A 20,867-nucleotide genomic window follows, 5' to 3' on the forward strand; every position below is an offset into this window, starting at 1 on the left:
ATCACTTTGCTTTAATTTATGTTAAAAAAACAAGATGGCTTTCCCAGTGACCACACAAAATGAACTAGCTGTGTATTTGTAACTGAATAATGCATACACTATATCTGCACAGGATGGAATGGGAAAGTTTGCCCCAAAATCTAGTTTAATAGCTTGTAGCTATCTAAATGCCATTCAAAATTCTGAGGGTCCATTAAACACACCAGAACACCAAATACCCATTCTCTCAAGAGATAAAAGAGTAACAAAAGCCAAAATTTCAAAGCAGTTTCATCTGGAGCAGTAAAAATGACTCAGTGATGGCACCCATATCACAGGATGGGTGGAGACTAGAGGGGATCTCTGGAGAAAACTTTAACTCAACCTCCCTGCTCAAAGCAGATTATTCACAACATTGCATATGTTGAATCAAAGACAACTAAATCCCCAAAGCGTTAAACTGAATATTACAGTAACCTCAGATTTTTATGGTAGTAGACAGGAGGATGGTAGTAAACAGGAAATCATGTCCCCTGAGAACTTTTCTTGGACTGAAAGCAAACACTTGAAATTTGAATTAGAACACCTCTTTTCAACAAAGAAAAAAAAAACCACCTTTCAAACCCCATAAACAAAACAAAACAAAGTAAAAAAAAAAAAAAGGAAACTATTATTCTATAAAACAAAGCATGTCTCAACTCAAACCTCATAATCACTGCAGATTATTGTCAAGGGCATCCTTAAGAAAACATAATGCAGTAAAGCAGTATAGAAGACAGAGAACAGCATACACCAAGACATTACTTCAAAAACCTTTAGAAATAAAAACAAGACAGATGCAAGTCATGAACAGCACTTATAAAAGCTGATGACAGACTAAATTCAATACAGAAATAGCATGGTTCTCAAATAATGGACATAAGAGGTCCCAAAAGGCATATAATCAAGCTGATTGCCTGGACAGAGTCTCAGCCACACATTCCCCTGACCTCTCTCATTCACAGGAGAAGGAAAATATCATCTGAAATGTATGAGCTCACTACTGTTCAGTTTTGTTTTTCCCTCTGATACTTTAGCTGAACTCTGTACATCCCATACTAGATGTCACTTCAGACCACTGACCAGCAATTCTTCCAGTTTGCTTTCTACATCCTCCCACAAATGCAGGGTGGAAAACAAAAGAATTCAATAAACAGCTAAGAAAAAGAGCGCAAAAAATTTAATTTGTAACCAAACACAGATGCAGTGTCTTATTCACTGCATCTTGTCATTCATCATCTGAAAAGAGCCACCCTTGGTTTTCATTACTTGTTTTTCATCATGTTTCCATCTCATCACTGATGTTATGGCTGCAATATTTCCTATTGTGGGCAAAAGAGATGAGAGAGATGTCACAGAAGGAAAGATGAAGGGAAGAACTAGCTCTTCATCAGGCAAAGTAATTGGATCATACCTGTTCTACACACAAGTTTCTTAAGAGCAGTCTTTGCCAGGAAGGGAGAAAGGGGGAGAGGACAAAAGCCAACACAGTTTCCTTCTTGCTGAACTGAGATGACTTCAGAGCACGTGTACTATGTGCAAAGCAAATGGAGTTAAGTCCATAGCAAACTGCACGTGTTCTTAAGTAGTAGTTCACTAGAACTATTATTATCCTCAAACTACGTTACTATTTTAACATTTTAAAATACAATCTATTACACTGGTAAATGGAGACATAATAAAATGCTGGAGAGTTTATTCTGCTGATGGGTAAATGTGCAACTTAGGGTAAATGTGAAATGCTTTATGAAAATGTTATATTACTACTGTGCCTTTGCATAAAACTGAGCACATATATCATCTCTTTTTAAGTGTGTGTTGAACACTTACAGATCTGTAAGAGAACTGTAAACGGGTTTTAATTTGTCAATGGTTTAAAAGGAAAAAAAGGTCACTGTCATTGTGTAACTCATCTCGCAGTCAGAAGTGAAAGTTGCAAAGGATTTTCCCCTCTTCAGATTTCTCTTTCTAGTTTTATTGGAAAGCTTGTCTTCTTGTTTAAATGAATTTCCTTTTAATCTCCTCTCTGAGCTGCTGGATAGATGGAGCCTCTTAAAAAATTCAGGATATCACTGTAATTGTAAATTGATCTGCTTCTGTGGCAGAAAGCTGTATCCCTCCATCCAGGAAAGAGACTGTCTTCTCAAAGTTGTTTTTAAGACAAATGATTAATTTGCAATTTCTCTTATTATTGTGTCATGCTTTAATGAAAAGTGCCTTTCTAAACAAATCTACTGCTTTTTGGATTATTTTATTCCTGGCAACATACAGGAAAGGAAGCTAACTGCCAAAGCCAATGTGAAATATTTCCCAGAGAGAAATTTTTAAATTTCCTAAACAAGAGTTTGATTCTACTTACATAGGAACTAAAACTGTATCAAAACAACTAAAATACACATATTCATCACTGCTTAAGTCCTGAATTAATGTAATATATTAATAGACAGAGGAAAATTCCCCACTGATTTTTAATGCAGAGTTAAGGTTGAAACACTGTTATGACTATGCAATCTTTAAAACAGACACGTAACTCATTAGGATCAAAGTAGGGGAAATTATCCATCCACTGTGGTGCTGAATCCACATAGCCTATTTGCCTTTGGCTCTTTGGTTATGAGATCTGGCATCACTTGGATTATTTCACCTAATCCATCATTAGCTTTCACGTGCCCTATATACCGTGGAACAAACCTAAATTTAACAAACCCAACTCCCCATCAATTACCACGCTGAATACATTACATGTCAGCACAGGACACAAAGATTAGACGTGCTGAATCACATCTTTCTTTGTGAAAATTCACTCTGTTTTAGAGCACTTTTAACAATGCTGACTCCAATTGCAATAATTGCTCCTTCTCATTGTGGACAGGCACTAATGCTCTGACCTTTATGTACAACACAGAGCTGCTAAACAAAATGAAAAACCTCAGAAGACACAGAAAATATGTAAGAGATCCCAGTAACAGTGCCATAGACTCACAAAACGAGGTTTTTAATTGCAATATTTGCCTGGATGGTGGAAGCCTCTAAGATGACCTATTTTCCCCCTATAATCCTGCCAGTAAACATTAGTTATTTAGATTAACTTTCTCCCTCCACATCCACAAAGCACACAAAAAGGTTGTTACTTACAACAAAAACTCAGTACAGTGCTGCTGTGTTATCACAGCATCCCGACTTACCGGTCTTCCACAAATACACTGCCGAAGTTTGAAATTCACTCTGTGCACGGCCGTCCCAGATTCCCAGCAGCAGCAGCAGCAGGAGCAGCACTCCCCCGCGCCCGGCAGGAGCCCCCGGCCCACGGCGGAGGGCAGCGCTCCCCTCGCTCATCCCCATGCCTCCAGCAGCCCGCCGCCGCGCCGCAGCCCCGCACCGCCGCGAAACCTTCCTCAGACGATCCTCCCCTCCTCAGAATTTCTTCACGGGGAGAAAGGGACTGGAAAGCTCCCTCCCGCTGTTGTGCATGGCAGTTGAAAAGGAAAAACTGTTTAACACCAGGGAACAATAGAGTCCTCGCTCGCTCTCGCTGCCGCCGCAGCAGCAGCTCCTCGTGCTGGTATGGTCGCTGCTCCACGCTCTTCCATTCAGCGCTTATAGCAGTTTTCCATCAGCTAAAAGCGAGACAGCTGTCCGCAGGGGGCTCCAGCTGACTGAGCAGGTTATCTTGCTCTGGGAGGCAGCAGCAGTCATTTACACCAGCTGGAGAGAGTGAGAGACAGAGAAACAGGGATGAGGAGAAACACAAATAGCCCAGCGCTGTAATCTCAGAGCAGAGAGTGACTGCAAAAGGCTGGCTTCCCAGACACGTCTCTCCCTGGAATATCCCAAGTGATACAGACCAAGAAGAAAAGGAGAAATCATCATCAGACATGCTTCAGAAACACAAGTCATTCAACCAGAAGAGATATAAACAGAACAATATATAACAATTAAGAGAGCATCAGACATTTGTCCTGATAATACTATGCACGCTGCATTAACCATTTTGTAAACAATAAAAAATTAAGTGATTACACGTGCATTAAACAGACAATTAAGACCTTATGAAGGAAATTGAAGAAAATGTAGAAAAAAAGAAAAAAATTCTAAAACCACTACCTTGTCTTGCATATATTTATCAAATCTATTTCAGGTAATGGCACATAGCTATCTGCTATGAGGACGGATGAATATGTGTGTATGATAATGTGTATGTATGTGTAAGCCCATCACCTCTGTGGTAGATGAAGTGTGCACATAATATATAACACAAGATAACATCCTTTCTTATCCAGCAAGTATGTACACATATATACATGCACAAACGTCAACTGTGTAATTTAAAATAATTTGAAGATCAAGTTATCAATCATTTTACATATGAAAGTATACAGGGTACATTAGGCTGTCAAGATGGTGCAAAAACGTGGAGAGAGACAAAGCTTTTTAAATATGGATCTTTATCTCTCCCACCCACTATGCAGTGAACCGACACTATAACAAGCCTAAAGACTGGGCTTCCGACACCTATAAACTGGGAGGCAAATGATGAATTTTCAAGAAAACCAATATCATACTGAGAAAGTTACATTAAAAATGCAAACAAAGATACACAGTAAGAGCACAGGACCCAGAGTAGAAAAATGATGGAGCTATTGTTGTTTAAAGAAGAAACCTTCAGTCAACCTCTCTTGGGACGCTTGTCATTTTGCACAACCTTCCCAGACTCGGCCTTTTCACATGCATTAGATTAAAATCAGTTGTGATCAAATAATTCCCAAGTCCTTGCCTGTTTAAATATTCTGACATCAGAGCAAATTAGCAATGTTGAAGGTTGCAAATTCGTCTTTGTTTACTTTCCACTCTGTTACGCCTCTAAGAGGGAATTAAAGGCTCAGGGAGCTATAGCACCATGAGGCTGTGATTAAGAGAGATAAGCAAGTGTGGATTACTGTTCCTCAGCTGTTGAAAAACAGGCAACAATCAGGAGATTATAGGTTGATAAGGGATACATAGAAAGCCATGATCTTAACAAATTTATAGCATCCTGATCCAGAACTTGTACCCTCAGCTAAAAGCACTTCAGGAGATGCATTTTATTTACTTCTACATCATGGTGCATTCACTTCAGAAAGCATGGTTCCCCCTTCAGCCTTTGCTTTGAACTAGAGAAAACATCGATTTAAACAAAAATTTTTTCTGAGTTCATTGATTCATATCAATTTTAAAGCTACATCTGTTGTTAATTTAATCACACGCACATTATTTAAGAGGCTGTGTAGAGCAACTTGAGAATATTCTATATAATGAAAATAATGCCAGCTTCACAATTTATGAAAAACAGGATCAAGAATCGCAGGACATAAAGAAGTTTTAAGAACTTCAGGAAATCTATGAAAATAGCTGTATTGATTTGCATACTTAAAACATATGTAGCTTATATATTCCTTCGAAAAATTAAGAGTAAAATGTTGGCTTTTTAGCTAGAGCTATGCACCAGAGGAAGACTCAAGTTTATAGAGAGACTAGGGGAAAAGGCATCCTTTTCAGAGTCATTAAATACAATGGATTCCACCTGGAATTTTTAATGAATGTATAAAGAAAGCCTCTGAGAATATTTTGTACGTGACTCAGATCATCTGGAAACATCATCAGGGAACAGATCATCCATGTAGTTGGCACAATGAATCAAAGTGGGTTTTGACAGCAGAACAAAGCAGCATCACAAGAGAGGGTAAGCACATGTAGACAAACACTCAAATATTTTCTTATATTTATGCAACTATAGGACTGCATACTTCAAAATCACTAAAATAACGATTACCAAAATATTTTTGCACTACTTTTTATGGTTTTGCCAGTTTTTCAGTCATAAAATCAATGAACTAAAAAAGAGTAACTCCATCTTTTTTTTTTTTTTTTTTTATCAGAAGATTTTTTTTTTTTGTCAGAAGAAATAATAAATTAAGCTGTTCAGAAATAGGTCACAGAGACAAAATGCAAGGAGTTTTTATTACACAAAAGTATTTGCATGTCTGGGAAAAAAATAAAGGATTTCTGAAAAGTTGATTTTGGGACACAGTCAGTTATGCCATACACGCACTCATCTGTTACTCAGGACAGGGAAAGGCCAGTGCAGTGATTCCTCAGGCCAAAGAGTAGGCTGGTGCCTGAAGGCAGACACCAACACCAACCTAACCAACCTAACTGCAGGAATTAGACTTCTCAAACAAGAGGGAATATACCCTGATTTCAAGTTTCAGTTCTTGCCAGCATGCCTCTCTGGAAATGCTGTTAGCCATTTCCACCCCAGTCTATCTGATGCCCTATTACCCTCTCCCAATTGTTACAGTGAACATGGGACTTCCCTCCAGTTAACAATGCAACCACTCTTCCCTGCCCACTCCCAATGCATCTTCTAATACAGCCATCATAACTTATCTTACACTTAGTTTATGGCTTAGATGTTTCCAAATAAATGGTTAAGTATTTCTGAGAAGAAGCCTCTAGAAAAAGCATAGAAATAAACAACAATTGACATTACTATGCATATCGCAAACTTTATAGTGTCATTGTTGTCCCTTAGAGCACCAACATGCAAGCCTCAAGAGATAAAATTATTTATTTAGATGTAGAGGTGGCACTTGGGGATACGGTTTAGAGGTGGACTTGGCAAGGACAGGTCAGCAGCTGAACTCCATGATCTGAAAGATCTTTTCCAAACTAAATAATCCTATTATTTTATTTGAGGCACAGCAGCTACAAGAAGTCTGTAAACTGCTCACACAAATCATTGACAACTTAGCACCTTTTCATTTTTCTGTGAAAAGTATGACTAACCTCAAAGACCTTTATGAAAATGACAAAGTGTAAATCATGAAATATTGGAATAACTTTGCTCACATTTTCTAACATTGAAGAGCTAGAGGATGACAAAGGAAGCATGAAATACCTTTTATTTTTTGGACAGAGAAATGATAATATATATATATTTCAATATATATGGCAGTATTATATTTCAGTATATAGCAGTATTCCTCTGCTACCAGGCAGTCCCATGCTAACACTCTTCTCTTTATGAAAGTCCATGAATAAAAGCTTCAGGGTCATATTACCTTATATCTTGGTGATGTTGTATTTCTACATACAGTAAGGCCAAAGAGCATGCAAAGACTACTAAATATACATTTGTTGCTAGAGTAAGCATTACACAACAAAGAGCAGTGTTCAGCATCACTTTCATCTGCCTTCAATTTAAGACTGGTCAAGCCTGAAACCTTCAGAGAAGTTTCATCTTTGTAGATCCATACATGTTTTACAAACTCTATAACTGTACCGCACTAAACCATCTCTGCTGCATGAGTATCAGACTAGTACAAAAAAACCCTTCAGAATGAGTACCAGAATAGCCCAAATTCTAAAAAGTGAAATTTTTTTTTTTTTTTCTTGTGTAGAAAAGTCAAAGTCCTCTTCATCTGAACTATGCTGCTTTTGATTATTCTCCAAGACTTTCCACCCTCTCTTAGATACTTATACAGCAAGAAATCAAAGACACCTATCTCCTATTCATTTAGCTCTACAGTTACAATGAGTTTATTATAGCCAATGCCCATTTGATAAGAGACTACCAAATATTTCTGGAAAGTATTCTGAATTTGTAGCATGCTGATCTGGTTCTGTTGCTGTAAGAGTAGGACACCCTAGGATATATCCATTTCATGGGAGGTAGTGATATGGTTGCACCCCTAACTTTTAGAGAAGAAGGAAGATGAAGTGTGTTCCCTTGTAATGTTTCCTTGTAATATCCATGGTCTAAATAATTCACATAATAGTTAACAAAGCTTGTGTTCTCTTTATTCCCTGACAAACTCGCTGCCCAAAAATTCTAGTTCTGCACTTTGTGAGAGCCTGACTTTCATGAAGATATTCTACTTAGGTTGCAAGTGTATTTTAATAGTTCTCTTCAGATGGGACCTCCAAGAATTTTGTTAGACATTGAGTACTTCAGGTCAGAAAACGCTGCACAGGGCTCTTTTAATCTTTGCTGCACAGCATTAAGAACTCTTTACCAGATTCAGAAATAGTGTCTTATTTTTCTTCATATCAATACTAGGTACCCTAGTCAGGGACGCCACAAAAATATGCTAAACATGAAAAATCTGGAAAAAAAAATATGTTAGATTTTTCAAAATATGCCCGCTCCAGTCTTTAAGTCCAAAACTACATGTGCTGTGCAAAACTTGCAGCTGAACTTATTCTTTAGGAATCCTAAACAGACGGCCTCTAGGTGTCACACTCGACCATGCCATAATGTTATATATTTCTCTTTTTCTTTCATAGCAGGTAAGAGGCCTTGATTTTACCCTGTTTTTCTGCCACATCCTCTGTAAATTTGCAATTTTTAAAGCAAACAAACAAACCCAATCCAGCCTCTTTCATACAAGTAGTACAATTATTTATGGTTTTCCCAGAATAACTGTTTTTGCAAACATTAGAGGTGTCATGATGGCTGTCTGTTAAATTTATTTTATGCTTTTAAATCATGGATTTGGATAACAAGTTATAAACTTTAAGAATTATATGTGTAAGGTGCACAGAAATAAGAAAGGATTACATGTACAAAGTGACTTGAGTATATTAATAATGCACACAAACTTTTCAGTGTTTCCTGATTACTACAAAAAATTGTTACAAGAAAAGTTTATTTTTGAAAAATATTAATGAAGAATCTACTAACATGAATGATTACAAACATCTCATCATCTAGTTTTGATTTTATAAATGCTTTGCTTTTATTAAGGTAAGATAGAAATTCTTGGACAGATTTATATTTTTTTAAGGTTTTTGTTTTATTGTATCATTATACTGGGGGAAGAAAGGTAGTATTTGTTTGGTTTTGAATGTATTTCATAAGTAGACATTTTCCTAGCCATTTTTTCATTGGTATAGGGTAGGGTTTTTAATTGAAAAAAAAGTGTAAGCAACAAAATCAACATCCTTGGCATGAAATACATACAGAAAGTAAGTATTCTTTGTAAGGAAAGCATGCTGAGGTACAGCCAGGAAGTATGTCTAGAATTGAATGCTGGGAGATCAGGCTAAAGAAATTCAAGTAAGAAATCAATTAATTTATCAAGGAGGGCACCCAGCTTTGCATCAAGATATACGATAAAAAAGTGTATTTGCCATCTTTGTTTTCAAGAACAATGTTAGTTTTGACTTGGTAATGTAACCAAAGTCTACTGGGCTAAATAGATCTATCTCACTGTGAAATGAAATTGTCCAAGAACTGAAGAAGGTCAGATTAAACTGCCTAATTTTACTCTCTGGCCTTAAACTGTGAATAAACATTGTTCTTTCTGCCCAGATTACACTGGCTGCAATGCCAACCATATGAAGAAGATCCTATCCAAAGATAAGAATTGGCTGAGAAGACCAAAACTGGCTTTGTGACTTTTTCTGCCTTAATTAAAAAAGGAAAAAAGAAAAGAGGAAAACGGTGAATTTTTCACTTAAAACTGTTTGGTAACCCCTGTTTTGGGGGAACAAAGTAAGATTGGGTACAAAAGTGGAACATAATGGTGGCCTCTAAGTCACTAGGATAGAAAGCTTGGAAAATAGTGATAGTTAGGAAGAGCCAAGAAAACAGGCTGACATCAGGATAAGAAACTCAACTGGAAAAAAACAAACAAACAAAAAAACCCCCACCTGCAAGGAAGTAGAGACAACCAGAATTTGTGTAGGTGTGCTATATACTGTCTACTCTTTTAATGCATTAGTTGTGGGTCTACAGTCTGTATAGGTATGTGAATAAGACTGCACACAGAATGGGGCCTTTTTAATCTAACTTTAGTTACATCAGTTTCAGAAAGCCCAATAGGGACTTCACTAATGGAGAAAACAAACCAACCCAGTTGACCATAATCACCATTTAATTTTTAACTCCAGGTCCATTATACTAGATTTTCTAAGAGGTAACCAAAATACAGTATTTTACTGGATCTTTCCAAGTCAACTCTGATCCTCTGATGTGTGCGTGTACTTTTGAAATTTGTGTTCCTGAGATCAATGGGAGTAGCTAGCCCCCACGTATGGCATGAACTTAGGCTGAAAATAAATGTTGATCTAGACAACAGGCTCACTGGAGAAAAACAGTGGTTAAAACTCATAGTTTTAAATGTAAATAACTAAAATTATTCACAGGACCTGAAGAGCAGGCAGGGAGATTTCAAAGACACAATGGAGACGTAAATACTGAAATCCCTGGAAAAGGGAACAGAAAGAGAATGAAATAAACAAAGAAAATCAGTGCCCATTATTGCCTTTGAAAATCCTCTCCAGGGAGAGCTTAGTAATATGCACATACCAAATCACCTTAAACAAAAGCCACCTTCAGTCAATTTTAAACCTTTTCCTTATTAAAATCCTATTGATTGATCATTCTTCATCTAAATGTCTGACAAGCCAATTTCCATTTTCAAGGAGGGAAATGTTGGTCTTCTTTTTCAGGCCATAAATCACTCAAGCATTCTGTTATCAATTCTCAAATTAGTCAAGTAATACAAATTAATAAGAAAATTAAACGAGGCTGATTTCTTTAGTGAGTTGTTTCATTGGTGCAGCCATTTTTTTGACTTAACCAATACATTTGGTGTTTTCCAGAAATGCACAGACTCAGTAGTAGGGATAAACAAAATACAGGTGGAAATAGTTTTTAGTAACTTGTCAGCTTCTTAAGAGTCCTAATTTAGCTCGCCAAAAGTACAGCTGTGTGTTTTGTGCTGGCTTCAACAAATCAATAAACAAGAGGAGTGTAACTTCAGTAAACTGATTAATGTATCTCTCACCATTCAGACACAGGGTAAGTCGAGGTGAGATTTAAACCATTCTAAATTAATAAATAAGGTTCAATTGGGATTTGCTAACTATGTAAGCCCTAAGATAGAACCTCATTTTATCATTAATAATAAGACTTGGCAGAATCATAGGTTATACTTAAAGTTACAGTCCTAAAGATACTATCCCAAAATAAAGCCTTCCCTCTGCAATACTATCTGAAACTTCAGAAGTCTGTTCCATCTGTCATACTTCCATTATATGGTAGTTACTTTAACTGGGAGACAGAAGGCAAGTCTATTCCTACTAATCAATCTTACTATTGAAAGGTATAGGTCATCTCTTATAGGAAAGTCATCTCTGAAGCAAACTACAATGCAAAAAGTAAATCTAAATAAGGAAGGCCACAAAGTTAGCAAATTCTAAGTGCATATTAATCAAAGCAAATTATCATTTCAAAACACACTGCAAAATGCTGAGCTGTGTTAACAAAACCTCCCATTCTCCTAAGTGCTGCCTTTTCTTCCTCCTCTGCTACTGAGCACCATCCTCACCTCCATTTCATTGCACTAATATTTCTATGGCAAAATAAAGCTAGTAGCCAAACCTGTGCACCAAGATACCTGATATCACAACCACATAGAACTGAATTTTCTGCATATACATCACAATGCATTTAATACATTCTGTGTGCTGCTGCAAAATGTATCCTAAATTATCAGCATTAGCATTACAACTAAAGCTCCATTAAAAGGGATCAAACCAAGTTTAAGACGATGTGACACTTTCAGGATGGGAAAAACATTCAGAAGATCAGCATCATTGCTTTTCCCTGGGATGATAAAAGACAATATAGTGAGTTTTCTCCAATCATTATTACATTTGTGTATCAGAAAATTGGATTAAAAATTTTCCAGTTAACTGTTAGTGTGAGCTCTGGTACTTCCATAGGTTTTTCCTCTAAGACTCAAAACTATACCTTGGTCTAAACAACTGACAATTGCATCTATACACTCTTGCAAAATATAAGACAGCTTCATTTGCTATACTGCTCATTGAAGGAAGAAATGGTGTGGAGTGACTGAACTATTATTGAAATGTTATAGAACTATGCAAAGCAGTTGTCTCTAGATCAGCATGCAGTTCAGTTGTAACCATCCAGTTAGATGAGTGGAGCATGATTTCCCTGGGATAAGGAAATTTAATTTACACAGAAAGTGTGTAAGAGCATAAAAAATTTGAAGCATGACTTTAAAATTCAAGCAATGGCAATATTTGAATGATGCTGAGTTCAGGTAAAACAGCAACCTGAGTTCAGGTAAATAGACATGATTTACCAGTACAAAAAAAAAAAAAAAAAAAAAAAAAAAAAAAAAAAAAAAACAACCAAACAGATACATCATGTATAAAACAAAAGTCAAACTTAACATAAGAACCTGTTTCCTAGATGTATCAATAGGAAAAAGTTATTATGCTTTCATATTAACCATTTAAATACATACATTACACATATTAAAATTAATGTTAACTGTACACTAACAGAATTTATGGTCAGCTTAAATTATCATAGCACCTATATAAAAATACACAACTTTAGTTGTCTAGCTGATATATTGGAGCCTAAACATAAGGTTACTTTTCTGAGACATCCCACACAGTGAAAGGAAAATGGCAATTTTTGCAATATGTTGCTAAAATACTCTCACCACCAGGTCCACCTGCACCCACTTCTTGCAGACACTTCTACATATGCTCAAATATTAATGTCTCCATCAGACAGATTGACTCAGAGGTATTTTCAATCCTTAAATATGTACAGAAGCTATTTCTAGTATATTACTTTTTAGCATTTTTCTTTATCAACTCCAAAACCAAACAATTCAGACTTTAACATGAAGAAATATAAAGAAAACAAAAAATACATTCTGCATCTTCCAAAAGCTGTTAGAAAACCATTATAAGCAACCTGCTTCAGAAACCTTGGACGATAACTGAATGGTAAAGCCCCAGATCATTTTAGTCCTTTCTTCTCTCTACAGATACACACGCAAAATCATAACATATGTAGAGTTTTGCCCAAATCTGATTAATGTACATGGTCTTATCTAAAGGAGGTTAAATATCCTATGGTCTTTCAATACATCTAAAATACTGAAACTCACTGAATAGGTGGATACATTGTACCTCACTTAGCTTAAGGAGGGTGCAATTCAATAAATTCACGTCCTAGAAAGCTACAGGGTTGTCATAGCAAAGTAATATACTGACAGGACTCAGGAAAGAACTCCATTATGTCGAATACTTTAAACATGCATATGTCTACACCAAATCCCCTCTCTGTCAATAACTGGTTGACTGGCAGTCAACAAAATATTTGATTTCCAACCTTGTGAATCAAGATTTTTTTAGTATGAAACTTAATTATATTGAGTTATTTGATTGCAGTGATCTCTAAGAAACATTATTCTTGATTTGCAGATTGGCAGATTGACAGGGCTTCATCTAACCTCCTAATACTAAATTTGCATATCTGAAGGGACTGCTGAAGTACAATAAAGGTTTCCTGCTTCTGTTAAGAGTTCAGACTTCTAAATGCATATCCTAAGTTTTCTAAGTGCATACATAGTTTTTACACACATCTTGAATCTTTGGCAGAAAGAAGGAAGAAAAATCTTCCAATCCCTCTTACACGCATGCAAGAAGAAAACTGTTAGTATCATTGGTGAGGACAAAATATCTTCCCTCCACCAAACATTTAAAATTTTCAAGGAGCTCTATTACAGGGAGATTTTCATGTTGCTGTCTTTGTAAGGAAATCTATAGAAAGAAAAATAATTGAAATATTAATAGGGGATGACATTTTCACTACATTCATGGTTGGTACATAATTCAGAAATCCACTCTCATTTTTATTCCCATTTGAAAAAAAAATTGCACTAATTCCCTTTCTCTTCTGTGTTTCATATTCTGTTTCAGGTTCCCATGCTTATGCTAATCTATAATTTCAAGTAGTGATCTTCACATGATATCACAATGAAACAATCAAAAATTACTTTCTTTGGCTTTGTATAATGGAATACAGAAGACTCTATTCATTTGATTTCAGAACGGATCATTAGCCACTGTATTCTTAAACCATTTAAGAGAAATAATTTGAAATCGAACAATAAATAAACCTAACGCATACCTCTAAGCAGAAAGTAATTAAAACAGATAGCAAACATTTGCTTTATTGTTTCTTTCCCTCTAAATTATGATTTTTTGCAACAGTTCTTTAAAAGGCTTTCACTTAAACTGCATTACAAAAATGAGATCATATTCATTTTAAGCTCTTCATTAACTCAACTGATGGTGTTTTAATTCCTACAACATACAGAGTCTGATGTTCGTTTTGCAATTTGACATAGCTAGTGTGTGCTGAGAATAATTAGCTTCACTATCACAGAACAAATGAGTTCTTTGCAAAGCACACACACCATTTTTTAACAAAGATTATTGCAAAACTTTGAAGGTATTTCTTGTCTTACACAAAAACAACTCTTTCATTATTAATTAACTTTTCTTTAACTTTCATTATTAATTAACTCTGATTTTCCCTAATGAACTAATAATCCATGTTCTATCTGGTGGTAAACACCAAAAATCAAAAGATGAGAAATGACATTTAGCAGAAGTCTTATGTCTGCTCTACTGAAACACATTAGATTAAAAACAGCAAATGCAATTTAAAAGACTAAGAATTAACCAGAGAGACAACAGCAAAGAATATTCATTACCATTTACCAATTCATTACAATTTCATTACAGATTATTAAATTATGATGGCATATTGCCTAAGATTTCACATAAAAACAAAACACCACACCTATAGTTTGGGGAACACAATATGTTAACATATGTGGGTATATAAATGAAGTGAAACAGCTACAATATGCAAAAATACTGCTTTACTCTATACGCAGAACTGCGATATGGTATCCATAATGTGACACCTGGAAATGTGCTTTATGTTAAAATGTTATGAACATCAGTACAGGCCATGAACCAGCAAGTGCCAGAATAACATCTGAAAGTCAATAAGGGTTCAACCCAATGCCACTGTGGGCTGATTTCACAGATGGTCTGTGGCTGCCTGGATAACACACACATACACAGAGATTTTGGGGAAGTACAGGTCAGACACAGGCCCAGCAGCTTGCAGATGCAGAGTGCCCAGTTTTGGAGAAGTGCAGGCTGTTACTAATCCACTGCCCAACGCCTGACTCTGGGACCAGTTAGAGAGAACACTGCCTTCTCTCCTCTCCCCAGCTCAGCTGTGCCAAGTCACTGCAGTGACTAAGTGGGGCACACGTCAGGTAACTTTCAAGATACGCATTTTTGTGTTTGTGCAAGTGAGATTTCCTGCACAGAGCCCATCCTTCCTTGTTTGGTCCACTTACAAATTGAGCACAACAGCACTCTGTTGTCTAGAGTTCAACTTCTCCTCTCCCCATCCCAACACAGTCAGAATCTTCCCCTTAGATGCTGCTACTTTTTGTTCCCCATGCCAGAAACAACATTTAGACCTTACTGTATTTTCTAAAGGCCTAAAGCAACACAATTAATCCTACATTCCAAGAAGAACCACTGGAATATCTCTTATTCCTTATTCCCTTGATATCCAAGGTGTTTTTTGCAGAAATAATATCATTAATCTCTTACCGTGGTAGTATAACAGTGTAGGCTCCATGAGTTAGACATCATCACTGGCATTTAGGCCAATCACACCTCCTTGAATATCACTCAGATGGGAGAAGGCAGTTACTTTTATCTTAAAAAAAACCAAACATGCAATACTAATGTTGCATCCAGGAACAGTAATTAGGGCGGGTTTTTTTCTCTAATATATGAGTATCATCATCATGGGATACAGGAGCAATCCTAGCCTATTCTCATAAAGCTTCAAATTATTTAGCCAAGAACAAGAGAAACAAACTGCAACAATACATAAAAGAGAACTGAACAGAGAGTTCAAACCTTCTGCATAAAGAAACAGAAACACCAACCTGAACTAGGGCCAGTATATAAACTGAGAGAGCTGATAATGTTGAGATTTAGCCACCTGTATATAAAACTACCAAATCTGATTTTTTATAACACTGGCATTATACAGACCAGGCAGGAAGTCTAGAAACAAAACCAAAACATAAAGAAAACAACAGCAACAGCAAAAATAGGAAAAAACCTTCAAAATTCAACCCAAACCTAAACCAAAGGCCTCTAAACCCCAAAAGACCCAGAATATAACCTTGAGATAAGCACAATGGTGGCAGGTAAGCACACTCACCCACCTGAGCCATTCCCTCAGCACACGAGCTGCTGTGGGACAGTGCTGACATGAACACTACCCCTCAGCACCTTGGACAGAGGCTTTGGCGAAGCTCTCTCGACGTCAAACCCTTTTCTGCTCATATTTAATTTAATTTAATTTAATGGAGCTCAAGGACCATTTTGACAGCATAGTCCTTATTCTTACATTAACATTTGGCAGTTAATATACATGCACAGTTAGTAAAACATAGATGAACTGGCCTAAGCTTTACATCATCCATTGCTTGGTACAGAAACCATCAAAGCCTTAGGCTATGCTACAATATTTTTTTTTACATACATCAGGGAGACACATTAACAATCTTACCCTTAAAACTTTCTAACTATTTTAAAGGAAATAAAGCATTGTCTTCGAGCTGTAGCCCTATTGTCCACAGAAGTTAAATTATTTCTTTTGCTATTTCTCCTTGATATGTCACAAAGGAACAAAAAATAACTTAAGCACCTGGATGAAATTAACTAGAATAATAGAATCATAAAATATTCGGAGTTGACAGGGACCCACAAGGAGCATTGAGTCCAACTCCTGGCCTAAAAATTACACCATGTGCATAAGAGCATTGCCTGAAATCCTCTTGAACTCCACCAGGCTTGGTGCTGTGATCACTTTTCTGGGGCACCTGATCCAGTGCTCACCCTTTTGGATAAAACCTTTATCTAATATCCAGCTTAAGAACACCCTTACACAGCATCCTGCTATTCCCTTGGGTTCCGCCTCTGGTCACCAGAGAGAAGAGATCAGTGCCTGCCCCTCCGCTTTCCCTCTGAGTATGCTGCAGACCATCATGAGGTCTCCCCACATACTTGACAAAAATTGGTTAAGAATACAATTGTTTTAGTAGAGGTGAAAATAATATATACACTTCCATCCTGATTAATGTAATAAAATATTATCAAAGTTGTGACAGTTTATGGACAGGGAAAACAGAAATCCGGGTCAGTACAGTATCAGTGAGTCTACCTTTGAAAAACAGAAGAAAAGCCCAGCATTGTAGAACAAGACTGTTTGCAGGGTCTTCCCTTGGATGGCAAAACTTGTCATATTTATAATAAAACATTAAGCTACTTCTTAGATGAAAGGAGAGGGGGAAAGGGAAGGGAAAGGGAAAGTTATTATTTTAACAATATGAAAGAATTGTGATTTGATTGACCTGGTTTAAATTGTTGTTCTTAAAGCCAGTGTAAGCACAGTTAAATTTAAACCTCTAATTATCATGTAGATTATACTCAGATGAGACTTAGGAGAAATTTTGCTGATGTTCACTGCAAGAAATCAATATAAAACAAAAAAAACCCCATTATTTCAAAAATGCTCTTAAAAATAGACTTAAAAATTACTATTTGGATCCACCTGCAGGCCATTTCAGAAAGACTGTAGCTGAGGGGATGAGACAGCAGGGAAACCCATTCAAGCTGATCCAATTTAGATATGCAAATTTTGTCTTGTGTGTTTGAAAAGAACATTATGGCACAGGATAATTTGCACCTTGAGTTCCAAAGAATAATATTTCTAATCTAATGAAAACATGCCTCCATTGTTCACTTTCCCACACTCCAGGTTCAGGCCTATCTACTGCTCTCTTACCCATTTGAAACTGCCCATGAAATCTTTTTTCCATATTTGAAACAATTAACTAACACTAAAACAAATCAATAAAACAACAAACCCACAAAACAGAAAAGAAAAAGGAAGATAGGTATTCATTTTTGTAGATACCTGAAAAAAAAAAAGCAATGTTACAAGTGGCTGGCTGATGAATGATACAACCTACAATAGTAATGAGTCTAATGTAATCTCCACTCTAGGGATGAAATGGTAAATGAAACTGCAGTTTAAGGTCACATGGTTGACAGAGTACACTGTTACCTTATTTTTGTCTTTGTTTTTCCAAATAGTGATAATAGCTTAGCGGCAAACTTTTTTAAAAGCTGCACAAGTTTTGGGATGTTTCTAAATTACAACATTAATAGACATACCAATTCATACTGGAGCAAATTAAAACATGTGAACTACTGTACCAGAAGTGTAACTTGTACCTAAGTAATACTTATCATTATCATAGAGTTCTATGATTTTAAACCCAAAAAATAAACACAATTAAATCACTCAATTCATAAAAATTAAGGTGTAAATTAAAATTTTGAAATCGATGAAAAAAAACTTTAGCTTGGTGAAATTCACATTTCAGATGTACCTTTAATTTAAAAGGGGAACAATGCATTTTCACTACATCAAGAAACATATTTTGAGGTAAATTGAACATCTTTATGGAACGCCTCCCACTTCAGACAGGTACAAGACTTATCTCACATTCATTTACTCTGTTCACAGAAGTAATAAGACAACTAACAATAAATATTACTGACGATTACAGTCAGAAGTCCTTTAGCTATTAACAAAACTTTACCTGACAATCCATTAACAAAGTTTAAAAAAGAAAAGCAAAGACTTTAGAAAGAAGTTGCTTCCAGATGTTCACCACACTCACCTGGTCAGACTGACAGTTTGTTAAAAACATAGTTCTCCAACTGCAAATCCCAAACAGGAGAGATTGGTACCAACAGAAATCTGGAAGCTTAAATTTCCAGGAGTATGTCTGCCTCCATCACACTGCCTCTAAGGTATTTAGTAAAGACCAAAGTAATTTTGTAATATGTAAACTTCATAGTTATATTGTAATGACACCATAACTACAGGTCATGTAAAATAAATAAAAAAAAAAAAAAAAAAAAAGGCAATTAGAAGATGGACCAGCAAATAAAAGGTTAATCTGCTGAAAATGAGCTTAATCGAGGACTCCTCCTATGTTCTCCATCCAAAACAATTACTGGAATGACCACAGTACTGATATGAGTGGGAGCTGGCACAGACTGTGCATCAGGAAATCAGCACAGGAAAAGTGCAAGACCTACGCTTGTGCTGTCCAAAACAGAAGAGCTGCAAAAATAGCTTCATAACAGTAAGTTTTAACCACCCCATTAAACAGTGCAAAAGAATGAGTTCTGAGGGTGCTGCACTGCCTTGTCTTGTTGGACAATGAATGAGCTGAAGGGACTCAGCAGCAGGCAAGACTGCAGGCTGTGGCAAAAGACCCCTCTGTGGGAGGGGGCCTGGAAATGGATGGTGTATCAGGAAGCCTTTCACTCTCCAGTAGATGACAGATAAATCTGCAGTGTGTTAGAGAGGCTAGACCTTGTTTTCAGAAGAGATCCTGCTCTACCAGAAAGTTTAATATTAATAGTACCTTCATAAAATATCTATTTTGTGCCTGATTCCAACTAGCTACTTTAACCATAGGGGAAGTCTGATAAACATGTAAGGAAAACTGAGGAAATTAAAATACTTCAAAATTTATTAAGTCATTCAGAAATTTTCACACTTTGAAAGGGCACAGAGGAGCTAAGTTGTAAGAGCATTCCATTTGTATGGGTTAAAGAATTCACTTGACATCTCTTTGAGCCAAAAGCACTTAGCCACATGGTTGAAATAAGAACTACCTTCATCTTTCCAGCATCCCCCAACTGCTGTCTTCCTCACCTCTGCCATTACATTGCTTTCAATTGGGACTTCTGTGGCTGTGATGCAGGATTTTGAAAATAGAAAATCCTTTAGCTAAATTAATAATTTCAAAAATAAAAAGAAGTGTATTTTTTTTGTGTATGTTAAACTTATAAAAGATGAAAATTTCCAGACATTCCAGCACTAGGATTCAGAAACTACCAAAATTACACAACATATTTATACAACCTATGAACTGTATTAGCAAAACATGCATCTTACTACATTTTTCACAATTTTCATTTCTTCTATTTAGACACCTCCTTGGTATAATTTAATTTATACAGCAGGTACAGTAATTGCGTTTTTCAAAATCCTATCACAATTGACACTTTTCTTTCCTACTTTAAATATAGCCCTCCCTTTCTTGTTAAATGTGCTTTCCAAGAAGATTGGAACATTAATTTCCTCTATATATTTGTCATAGTACTCAAGATTTAAAAACAAATCCTTTGACAGGAAACAAACTCCTCAACTGAATTAATAGTTTACTTAAATTTTATTACACCACCTTATGTAAGTAGCAAAAAACCAAACCACAATTAAGGGGGAGGAAAATCCCTCTGGGGGGAAAAAAAAGTGAGGAAAAAATCTTTAAAAAAGATTTCACAGATCCACCCATTACGTATTAGTTTGTGGTAAAAATAAAGAAGGAAGGCGGATGTAGAAGCAGACAGATTTTCATGAATTCCAACTCTATTCAGTGTTTCAACATACATCATAAATAAAAAAGAAATTTCAACACATCCAAAGTATTTCTAGACAAAGCTTTTATTCACTTCAAACCTCTCTCCTGTTAAAAATGATCATTCTAAGAATAAATCCTAAAATCTTTCTTTAAACTCCAGGGAGAGACTTATGCTAAGTTCAAAAACAAGAATTTTAATTAGATAAGTCAAAACTCTTGTTATAGCTACCACTTTGGTATTTTATGTGGTTCTTAATTCAGAATTGCTGCTCACCATTCCCTTTCAAATCTGCCAGATTATCCAGGCATAAGAACACTTGCAGCCCAGTAAATATTTGCAGAATAGCCTCTGTTTTGGTGATTAACAATCCATAAAGAGATTTTAAGCAAAGCTGTCAGTTTAATCTAGCA

At 36.2% G+C, this 20,867-nt stretch overlaps 1 protein-coding gene and 1 long non-coding RNA gene across 2 annotated transcripts in view; one reads left to right on the plus strand and one right to left on the minus strand.

The window, feature by feature from the left end:
- Positions 1-3,369, minus strand: part of THSD7A (thrombospondin type 1 domain containing 7A) — a 198,610-nt gene extending 195,241 nt beyond the window's left edge. Inside the window, exon 1 of the mRNA XM_066318148.1 lies at positions 3,204-3,369. Within this exon, the coding sequence (XP_066174245.1) occupies positions 3,204-3,360 (157 nt within the window). The 5' untranslated portion in view covers positions 3,361-3,369. The remainder of the gene's footprint in view (positions 1-3,203) is intronic.
- Positions 1-20,867, plus strand: part of LOC136360689 (uncharacterized) — a 538,204-nt gene that overhangs the window by 40,941 nt on the left and 476,396 nt on the right. The gene's annotated exons all lie outside the window — the stretch shown is intronic.

Source organism: Sylvia atricapilla, chromosome 1, assembly GCF_009819655.1.
Source record: "Sylvia atricapilla isolate bSylAtr1 chromosome 1, bSylAtr1.pri, whole genome shotgun sequence".
Lineage (NCBI taxonomy): Eukaryota > Metazoa > Chordata > Aves > Passeriformes > Sylviidae > Sylvia > Sylvia atricapilla.